This window comes from Microcaecilia unicolor, chromosome 4 (genome assembly GCF_901765095.1).
Source record: "Microcaecilia unicolor chromosome 4, aMicUni1.1, whole genome shotgun sequence".
In the NCBI taxonomy this organism is placed as follows: Eukaryota; Metazoa; Chordata; class Amphibia; order Gymnophiona; family Siphonopidae; genus Microcaecilia; species Microcaecilia unicolor.
In genome coordinates, this window is record NC_044034.1 from 203,439,846 (window position 1) to 203,451,143 (window position 11,298).

Below are 11,298 nucleotides of genomic sequence, written 5' to 3' on the forward strand. Positions count from 1 at the left end.
AGGTCATTCTGACAATAATCCCATTTATTGGATATATGCTAATGTAATGGTTAACACTGATTGGCTATGTAATGAGTTGGTTAGTATTTACTGGAAAATCTAATAATAGACCAACTCTTACTGGAAGACTAACCTGCTTATTTCGAAGGAGAAGGGTGGCCATCTTTCGACACAAATCGGGGAGATGGCTGGCCTTCTCCTAAAGCCAGCCAAATTGGATTAATCAAAAGCTAATTTTGGCTGGCTTCAACTGCTTTCCGTTGCAGGGGCTGGCCAAAGATCAAGGGAGCATGTCGGCAGTGTACTGAAGGCGGGGCGGGGGCGTGGTTAAGAGATGGCCAGCCTCAGCTGATAATGGAAAAAAGAAGGCCAGCCCTGATGAGCATTTGGCCGACTTTACTTGGACCAAGCCTTGAAAAGGTGCCCGAAACTGACCAGATGACCACTGGAGGGAATCGGGGATCACCTCCCCTTACTCCCCAGTGGTCAGCAACCCCCTCCCACCCCCCAAAAAAGTTTTAATACATTTTTTTGCCAGCTTCTATGCCAGCCTCAAATGTCATACCCAGCTCCATCACAGCACTTTGCAGGTCCCTGGAGCAGTTTTTAGTGGGTACAGCAGTGCACTTTAGGCAGGCGGACTCAGGCCCATCCCCTCCTACCTGTTACACTTGTGGTGGTAAATGGGAGCCCTCCAAAAAAAAACTCAAAACCCACTTTATCCACATGTAGGTGCCCCCCTTCATCCCTAAGGGCTATGGTAGTGGTGTACAGTTGTGGGGAGTGGGTTTTGGGGGGGGGGGGGGGGATTTGTGGGGGGCTCAGCACCCAAGGTAAGGGAGCTATGCAGCTGGGGGCAATTTGTGAAGTCCACTGTAGTGCCCCCTAGGGTGCCCGGTTGGTGTCCTGGCATGTGAGGGGGACCAGTGCACTACAAATTCTGGCTCCTCCCATGACCAAATGGCTTGGATTTGGCCGGATTTGAGATGGCCGCCATTAGTTTCCATTATCGGCGAAAACCAATGGCGGCCATCTCTAAGGCCGCCCAAATGTTGAGATTTGGCCAGCCTTGACTTATTATTGAAACGAAAGATGGCCGGCCATCTTGTTTCGATAATATGGTCAGGTACGCCGCTTTACAGGGCCATCATTACAGATGGCCGCCCTTATAGATGGCCAGCCCCATTTGGTTATGCCCCTCCATGTCATCTTCCTGAGGAGTTATCTTGTTCTATTTTTCACCAGAACATCTGTGACCACCATGTTGCTAAACGATGTTACTCTGTTTTTCCACCTACGCCCGTTCCTCTTTCTGCTACATGAATTTCACAACAGATCATGAGTTCTGCAGTCACACTTGAAGTTCAGGTTAGAGTCATGGGCCTGTAAGGTTTTTTCTCATTTTAGATCCTGAACCAAAGTCAGCTGTAATGACAACATACATAAGTGTCCATTTCTATATATAAATGACAAGAATACCATCAGTTATGTGCCCTCTTGTCGCCTAAAACTAGATGACTCCTTTTTGAATCACCCCCTTAGGGCTGGATTTAGTAAAAAATTTGATGCTGAACTGTGTTCTATAAAGGGCATTCCAGGATTGTGCTAGGATCCACGCTCAGCTTTAGGTATGAGGATTTACACCAACTGAAACCAAGTTGAGTGCAGATCTTAATCAGTGATAAACAATACTATTCTATAACACTGCATGCATAAGGGACACCCCTGACCTGCCCATGTCCCTCCCATAATTTTTCAGATCCATGCGGAAACACTTAGGCACATGTGGAAGTTGAAGTAGCGCCTAACCTTAGGCGCCAAATGTAGAATTTCCCTGTTACTGTGCAATAAGGGTCAGTTCTACAAAGGGCATCAAGGGTTAGAAGCCAATGCACAGTGCACTGAGCATGAATTCGCTTACGGCATTTGGGCGCACAGATTCTGATTTAGAATACTAGTGTACGTTGGCATTTCATGTCAACCTTTAGGCATGCCCACTTACGCCATATCAATAGCAGATATAAATGTTTATGCCTAAATTTGGCAGTTTAATGCATAACTAACACTTTTCTATAAGTTACATGTGCAGTTGTTCTACAGGGCTATGCCTCGTCCATGTGCTTCCCTTTGTGAACACCTTCTTGCATTTACGTGCTAAGTGAGTTGCACACTAAAGTTAAGGGGCCCTATATTCAGATTGCTGAAATTAGCTGGGCTGACTCCCGTGGTCGGCACTGAGCCCAGATATTCAGTGCTGGGCTGTTTCTGTGACCGGCATCGACCATCCGGTGTTTTTGACTGGTTTCAACTTAACTTGCCAAGCCGATATTCAGCGCTGGCCAGTTAAGTTTAAGCCAACCAAAGATATTCCAGCTATTTTGGCGGCTGAATTTGGCCACTAAATGTAGCTGGCGATGTGCTGAATATATTAGCACGATGTAACATGGTTATTCGCTAAGCGCTAACTGGCAATATTCAGCAGGAAATAACCACTGATCTCCCGCTGAATATTGCCGGATAGCCAGTTAAGTGTCATTTAATTGGCAGGAGCTGTTCCTGACCGGTTAAATGGTTTTAAATATCGTGCAGATAGAATATACTGGTTATCGCCCAACTAGCACTTAAGCATGTAACTGTAACAGTCATACATATAGGTGCTAGTATTTTTCATATAACTTAAGTGCTCATATTGACGTCTAACTTTATGTGACTTGTTATAGACAGAAGGGTAAATGTAGAACTTACTGACTTTTGTACAAGGACTCATTAGTATGCACTAAGGGGGGGGGGGGGGGGGAAGTTATCAACTTGGGCTACTGTTAAGTCAGGTTATTGTACCACAAGTCAGGTTAGTTTAGCACAGGGTCTCATCGCATAATGGGGGAAGTTATCAACTTGTGGTACAATAACCTGACTTAACAGTTGCCCAAGTCGCGTCAGTCTAGCACAGGGTTTCATTGCATAATCGAGGAAGTTATCAACATGGGCTACTGTTAAGGCGGGTTATTTATCACAAGTCTGGTCAGTTAGCACATGGTCTCATGCATAAGGGGGGGAAGTTATCAACTTGGGCTTCTGTTAATTTTGGTTATTTTACCAAAACTTGGCATAATTTAGCACAGGTCCCATTTTCAATGAGACCCTGTGCTAAAATGATTTAACAGTAGCCCGCATTGAAAATTTCCCCTAAATCTCTGAAGGCATTAATGAACTGAATGAACACTAACAAATGCCCATCTCTAATTCTTGCATAAAGAATATCACCTGAATACAGCATAGTGAATATGCACATCTTGCATACTGAATGTAACTTTAAAAAAATATTCTGTAGATGGTTCGCCTCCACCACTGCCTCCTCGATGGAACAGTAGGAGAGCTGGAAGGTTATCAGTAAACAAGCAAGAGAAGAGTCATTTAGCTCCCCAATTCCCCCACCTCTACCAGAACGCAGTAAGTAATATGGCGTACCTAGAACTGTCAGTTCATTCCTTTGAGATGTTTATTTTTAACAATGTGCATTTGCTGCGGTGTAGGAGGTTTGCTGCTAAAAAAACATTTGTCAAGTTTATACTTTAACTTACAAGGTTTTATCATTTTCGAAACTTTTGTTTATTGAAGCTTACAGGAATGCAGTTCCCATGGAAGATTTCAGTGCAAATGTTAATGTGGTATCTCTTCACCTGGGAAAGATAGTGGATTTAATTAATGGTGAGTTTCTAAGACAGAATATTCAGTGAATGTTGCCAAACTTTAAATAGGCTTTGTTAACAACTTGTGTGTATATTTCCATAGACATGATCCAAGGAGCCACATTTCTAAAGTTTAGCATATACTAATTAACACATGCTAAGCTCCATGTGGACCAATAGGACGTGCAAAATGTATTGCGCACTAATTCTGTTAGTAAAAGGGCCCCCTAAATATCCAGAAAACCCATCCCTTGATATTTAAACTCCACAGTTGCAGGACTACCTGGAGGGGAGGGGGAGAGATGCCGGGCCAGGGTTCTCATGCCCACCCAACTTGGGCTCAGGCCTGCCCAAAATTGGGGATGGTTACAATCAAAGGGGGGAAAGGGAAAGGGAAATGGGACTTGATATACCGCCTTTCTGAGGTTTTTGCAACTACATTCAAAGCAGTTTACATATTATATGCAGGTACTTATTTTGCATCTGGGGCAATGAAGGTTTAAGTAACTTACCCAGAGTCACAAGAAGCTGCAGTGGGAATTGAACTCAGTTCCCCTGGTTCTCAGGCCACTGCACTAACCATTTGGCTACTCTTCTACTCCTTGGGTGTCTAGCTACTCTACCTGCAACTAATTTTCTTGTTCTTTTTTTGTTTGTTCAATCATTATTTACCATTCTGGAACAAGTCATACAACATCTGAAAATACAATCATATAAGCTAACTACATAATGTTTCCTTTGAAAATGAAGTACAAGATACACACATACACAAGGAGAGTACCTTGCTTCGAGGAGGGCTGTTGGGAATTGCCCCAGAGTGATTTTTAGGATAATATCTGCGGGAAATGTGTTATATGTATGTATGTATACAAAATTGTAAGATCTTACAACCAAGCCATTCCTGTGCATGAAACTAGGTCACAATATTAGAAATTTACCTTGAAGTTTACAAGTGTAGATATGATTTCCAGCTTAATGACTCTTCTCTATGACAGTGTTTTCCAAGTCTGGTCCTGGAGTACCCCTTGCCAGTCAGGTTTCAGAATATTCATAATGAATATTCATGAACTTGATTTGCATATAATGGAGACAGTATGTGCAAATCAAGTTCATGCATATTTATTGAGGATATCCTGGAAACCTAACTGGCAAGGGTACTCCAGGACTGGTCTTGGGAAACAGTGCTGTATGACAGGGATTCTCAACTTAGTCCTCAAGACACACTCAGCCAGTCAGATTTCAGGATACCCACAATGAATATGCATACTCAATACGTGTGGGTGTAGGGGATGTAGTGCTTCAGTGTGCGAAGGAAGAGCGGGGCTTGTAGGTGATTGTGTCTGACGACCTTAAAGCTTTCAAACAGGTAGAAAAAGCGACGGCCAAAGCCAGAAGGATGCTTGGGTGCATAAAGAGAGGCATGACCAGCAGGAAAAAGGAGGTGATAGTGCCATTGTATAAGTCTCTGGTGAGGCCTCATGTGGAGTACTGCGTGCAGTTCTGGAGACCGCACCTATGGAAAGATATAAACAGGATGGAGTCGGTCCAGAGGGCGGCTACGAAATTAGTAAGGGGTCTTGAATGCAAAAATTATAGGGACAGGCTTATGAACCTCAACATGTATACGCTGGAAGAGAGGAGGGAGAGAGGAGACATGATAGAAATGTTTAAATATCTCAAGGGCATTTATGTACAGGCCTTTTTCAAATGAAGGAGAGCACTGGAATGAGGGGGCATATGACAAAGTTAAGAGGGAATAGGCTTAGGAGTAGCCTAAGGAAGTATTATTTCACAGAAAGGGGAGGTGGAGGCGTGGAATGGCCTCCCGGGGAGGTGGTGGAGTTGAGGACTGTTCCAGAATTTAAAAAGGCATGGGATAAGCATGTGGGATCGCTTAGGAACAGGAAGAATTAGGGGTTACAGAGGATGGGCAGACTGGATAGGTCATATGGCCTTTATCTGCCGTCATGTTTTCTATGTGTGAATACTTCCTGGTCACAGTAAAGGCTTTTGGTCAATATTGGGGTGCTCAAGCACCACTTGGCCCACGAGCTGGCACCTATGCATATATATGTTCCATTTCCATATACAAATGAGTAGAATACCATCATTTATGTGAAAGTAGGGGGACAAGTCCTACAAAGGGCACAAAAAGTTAGGTGCCATGTGTTGAGGTAGTACATGCAAATTTATTGCATACATTTGTCACTCCGCCACTGCCAGAAGGTTGTAGGGTCCAGGGTTGCTGGTCTCCTCGGCCCAAAGAGAGACTCTCCAATTCTGCAACACCCCTCCAGCCCTCATTTTGATATGATATTTGATGTGATTTTATATACCCTAAACATTCAATATCCCTGTCTGCGCTTTTTCATGCATCCCTGAATTTGTATCCATCAACACAAAAGAGTGACAACCGAGCAGAGTGAACATAGTTGGCACCTTTTAATTAAGAAATCATGCCATCAGGGTGTTAATATTCACATAAGTATCATTAAAATAAAACATGGTTATGACCCTCATTATGCTGTATATGACACTCAATATACAATGACAACACACCATGGAACCCTTTTTCTAAGGTGCATTATGTTTGTTATTTGAGACTTAATATACCGTCTTTCACAACAAACCAATGTGGTGTACAAAAATCAAACAGAGCTGGAAATTCTATGAGTAAAATATGCACTAATCATTCTGGAACAACAATGCACAACACATCCTCTAACTGTAATGCATCTTTTCATCTAAGAAATGAACTAAGACATATCTTCTCAGAAACCCACTGACTAATCTATATGCACTAATAGTTATCTTGCAACCACAGTAAAACACAGCATCATGCAACCTTGTAAATGTAATTGAATCAATGTATCTCTAACAACTGCTAAATGTAAGCCACATTGAACGAAACTCATTTTTGGATAATTGTGGGATACAAACATGAATGAATGAATGAATAAATAAACAAATAGGTGGGCATTCCTGTGCTAGTCAGCTAGCACATCTTCATTACTGCACAATATCCCCCAGATACTATATATGGTGCCCAGATTTGCACACCCCAAATTTCTATGCATGCCTGAGGTGTGCATGCAAATTAATTGTTTTAACATCTCAATGATATCAATAATTGGGTGTTAACAACCATTTATTGATGTAATTGGCACTAATATTTGTGCGTGCATATGGCTCTGTGTTATTCTATAAGGTAGTGCACCCAATTCCCATAGGGGTCCTTTTACGAAGCTGCAGTAAAAGGGGCCTGCGCTATTGTCAGCGCATGTTTTTGATGCACGCTGAGGCCACCTTTTACCACAGCAGGTAAAAGGCTGTCTTTCTTGCTGGAAAAGAAATGGCCATGCGGTAAGAGAACCACTTGTGCGGTCATTTCGGTGTGGGAGGGGAAGCACTTACCCATCACTCATTGAGGGCTCCCGTGCTAACCTGGCGGTAACCGAAAATGGCACATGCTGGGGTGGGAACTGCTGCCAGGCTCCTGTGGTAGTCCTGTAAGCCTGTTCCACATGCCAACCCTTTAGTAACAGGGCCCCATAGTGTGTATCTTAAAAGAGGGCATGGCCATGGGAGGAGAATGGGAAATGTCACAGGCATTCCAAAAATTTGCACATGTAGTTATAGAATACTGGGTCAGTGCACCTAACTTGGGCACCAAGATTTACTCCTGGTTTTTATTGATAGAAGATTCAACACAGCACTGTGTTTTGGCCAAAGACCTGCCTCATGAGTGTTTCTATATTGTCTAGAGAGTGAACCCATCCAATGGTAAATGTGACAATCGTTATTAGGAACAAGTGATCTTGAAAAGACCTTTTTGGGAAAATGCAGCAAAGGGTAATCGTGCTTTTAAGGTGTGTGGCAAATTGCCTACCGAAAGTGCTGTGTTAAGTCTTCTATCAATAAAACTTGTGTCATTAGGAACTTAAGTCTCTTGATTGTCCCTGGAGAGCCTGATCCACTTCCCACTGTTCTAATCAATATTACTAACTAACTATAAATGAAATTAATAGATAATAAGGAGTTTTTGCAGCAGTGGGGAATATAGCCTCAGTGCTTGGAAAAGACCCACTTATTGGCACGTTAAGGCTACTTCATACCACAGCTTAGTAAAAGGACCATTAAATATGGCCCAGTAAACACTTATGGACCGTTGGTAATTGCAGGGAAGCTACAGGGCCTCTCTCCTCACTGAGGTGCCCTTTTATAAAGGGTTGGCGGGAAGCAACAGGCTTGCCATGCGCCAATCCAGAACTACTGCCGGAGCCCGGTGGTAGTTCCCATCTCCAGCGTGCGCCGTTTCCAGCACTACAAAAATGTTTTCTATTTTTGTAGTGCTGGTGCTTACCCGGCGGTAATCACCAAGTTAGCGTGGGAGCCCTTACCACCACCTTAATGTGACAGTAAGTGCTCCCCCATGAAATGGCCGCCTGGCAAGTGATTCACTTACCATATGGCCATTTATTTATTTGAAAAAAGACAGCCTTTTACCCTCTGCAGTAAAAGGGAGCCTCAGCATGCATCAAAACATGCACTGATGCTAGTGCAGGCCCCCTTTTACCGCAGTTTAGTAAAAGGACCTCTGATTTATTTATTTATGAGATACTTGTCTACTACCATTAGCAGGAAACATCGTTGCAGTGTACAGCAGCCACTGGGTGAGGACTACACAATAGAAATAGTCACAGAAAAAAGCAGACAAAAATTGGGAGGAGGAAGGAATGAACAGCACAACAAAAGAAAACCTGAAAAACTTTATTTAATATAGGTCATGAAAGAAAAAGAAGGGCCAGTACTCACTGGCAGGACAAACCACAATTCACTCAAAAATCCCAGAAAAAAAAAAGGTTTGAGGACCGTTCTTTCATTTATTGTCTGACGGTAAAAAAATAATGCAGGACATGTAGGGAATTCCAAAGAGAAGGAGCAATGCAGGAAAAGGCCGCTATTTGAGAGGAATCACGATGCAACTTAGAGATGGAGGGAATAACAAGGAGATTGGGAAGAGGTTGAGGTTCAGCACTGTAATTGAAATCATATACTTTAATGCTATCTCTCATAGAAGAACAAGGGAGAAAAAGTGATCTTTAATGAATTCATTTGCTAGCGTAGATAATTATGGTTGCTCTATAAGTCCACTGGATATGTGGAAAATAAGAGTCAACAAACAAGTTGTAAGTGATATTTTTCTTTGACTTACTTAAAATATCTTGACAAGCTGATGAAGAGAAGATAATTCTTGAAAGTTTCACCAAGACAGTAGATTAGTCCAGTAAAAAGGTATCAACTACAACTTGTTTATGGACGTTCCTTTTCTAGGAAATTTCAATGCATGCTAAATTTGTTAATCTCCTTCCGTTCTCTTCTGATTGCAGCCCCACATAAAGGCAATGGCCCCACAGTACTGTGTGAGGGCTGCTCAGCTGCTATGTCTGCTATCAGCACAGTGAAGCAGGACCAGAGAGGCCTGGTGAGTGCCAGTGTAAATATGTCCTTATAAGATCTAGGAAACAATAATTTCTTCTAAATTATTTGGTATAAATCTATATGTTATTAATTTTACTAATTTTATCTTTATCATTTTATCAAACTATCACCAAAACCATATACATGAAAAATATTATTAGTACTCAGAATTAAATGTGCTCAGTGGTGCCTAAAGACTCAGAGCACCCTGTTTTCCATCATAGCACTTCAATGATATCAATGTTATCAGTAGCTATAAATATTTGTCTGAACTGTTTAGAATTTTTGAGTACCAGTGTAATAATGAGAAATGCTTATGTTTGGACAAACTGTTGTAGAAGGAAATATGCATGTGGTAGTTAATAAACAAAAGATTAATAATTACAGGCTGATAAAAGATAATAGGAAAATGCAGAAGAAAGAGCAACCATAGATGGTCACATGAACACTTTCTATCTTTCCTCTGTTCCTACAAATCTGCCTATGAACTGCATAAGTCAGAGTGTTTCTGCTGGTGTATAGTTTCCATGAATTCCATTCAGAACACCTGTACACAACCAACCAAAACAAAACCAAAAAAGCACACAAGGGCCTTCAAGGCTGGGACAATCAAAAATTTTGTATTCAAAGAAGACAGACACAGGCTGTTTTTCAGTGAAAATCCGCCTGTGTCAACTGCTTTTCCAGAAGGAGTCATGGCAATCATTTTAAAATATATGTTGTGATAGCCTATTGCCTACATAAATCTATTTTTGTAATGAAGAATGAGTGTATAAAAAAAAACATAAGAGAGGGGATTTTTCCCCAAGATACACAAGCCTCTTAACAGAGATTTTCTGGACATAATTTTTGATTATTGATGTTTTCCAAATTGAGCAAATATGTTATATGAAGTTTTTCTTTGTCTTACTTTTTAATTATTGAATTAACATAATATACAAGATAAATGTACAAGAAACAAACACTATACAGTGCAAAAGAAAATAGATAATGGAAATAATAAATTCCAACAAAGCAACAGTGTAATAAACCATGTAAAAGGGATTCAGGCTTCAGAAAAGAAGCAATTTTCTTAAAGAAAAGAGAGTCCCAAAAAGCATATGCAAAAGGTGGCCACAGACTTTAAGAAAAATAGCCTTCCTCTCCATTTTCACCTAGCCCTTGTCACCCCCAGACAGTCAAGTTGTACTGAGTCCAGCAGTATAGATCTATGGTTCAAAAAATGCTGTGGCTGAATGGGATTTTGGAAAGAATAAGGTGATATTCAGTGGCATTTACCAGAAAAAGTTACTGTTCACCAGCTCCATATGTCCCCTATTGAGATCCATGCATTAGAATTTACGTGCACTACTTTACAGGATATGCTTAGAAAGTTGTGTGTGCAAATTCTAATTACTACCAATTAGTGCTGATAATTGCTTCTTATTGGCCAATTATCAGCACCAATTGGCTTGTTACTCAATTACATTATACATGCAATTTGACCACACTGCCAAATTTGCGCATTCAATTTTAGTCACCATAAATGCCACTGAGAATCCAGAGTGTCTCATCACCAAAGCATTCTGGAGGTAAAGCCTGGGAGGAGTTTAACTGGTAGTCCTATTATTAAGTTTTCAAGTTGCTGTTTTCAAGTTTACCTCATTTATTGTATTTATGTTTACACTTGGTCATTGCACTATTGTTATGCTGTCAACAAAATTATAAGTTTTATGTTAAACTGTACACCACCTTGGGTGAATCTCTTCATAAAGGTGGTTAAGAAATCCCAATAAATAAATAAATAACTATGTAACCAGCAAAAAGATTGCTCAATTTTTATCCAAGTAGTTATCTGGATGCTGGCTTGAATTTCGCCAGTGCCTGGATAACTGCATAACATGGGTTTTACGGTTGTGTAAAGACACAACACACTAAAGGAGCTTTAGAAGATATATTTGTGCAGGCAGTTTTAAATGTTAGATGGCAGTAGAAAGAGATGTTTTAGTACATCGTTTATTGGATTTGCTATACCGCTAATTTTGAAATACAAACCAAAGCAGTTTACAAAAAAAAAAAAAGATTAAAGGAGGGAAACGGGACTCCAATTAAATGAAAGGAAGGTACCAGATATTCCAAAGATGCAAGC

The 11,298-nt window shown here is 41.1% G+C and overlaps 1 protein-coding gene across 1 annotated transcript in view; it reads left to right on the forward strand.

The window, feature by feature from the left end:
• LOC115468950 (circularly permutated Ras protein 1-like) overlaps positions 1 to 11,298 on the forward strand; it is a 182,280-nt gene that overhangs the window by 32,272 nt on the left and 138,710 nt on the right. The window contains 4 exon segments of the mRNA XM_030201133.1: positions 3,332 to 3,409; positions 3,412 to 3,450; positions 3,619 to 3,708; positions 9,080 to 9,174. Of these exon segments, the coding sequence (XP_030056993.1) occupies positions 3,332 to 3,409; positions 3,412 to 3,450; positions 3,619 to 3,708; positions 9,080 to 9,174 (302 nt within the window).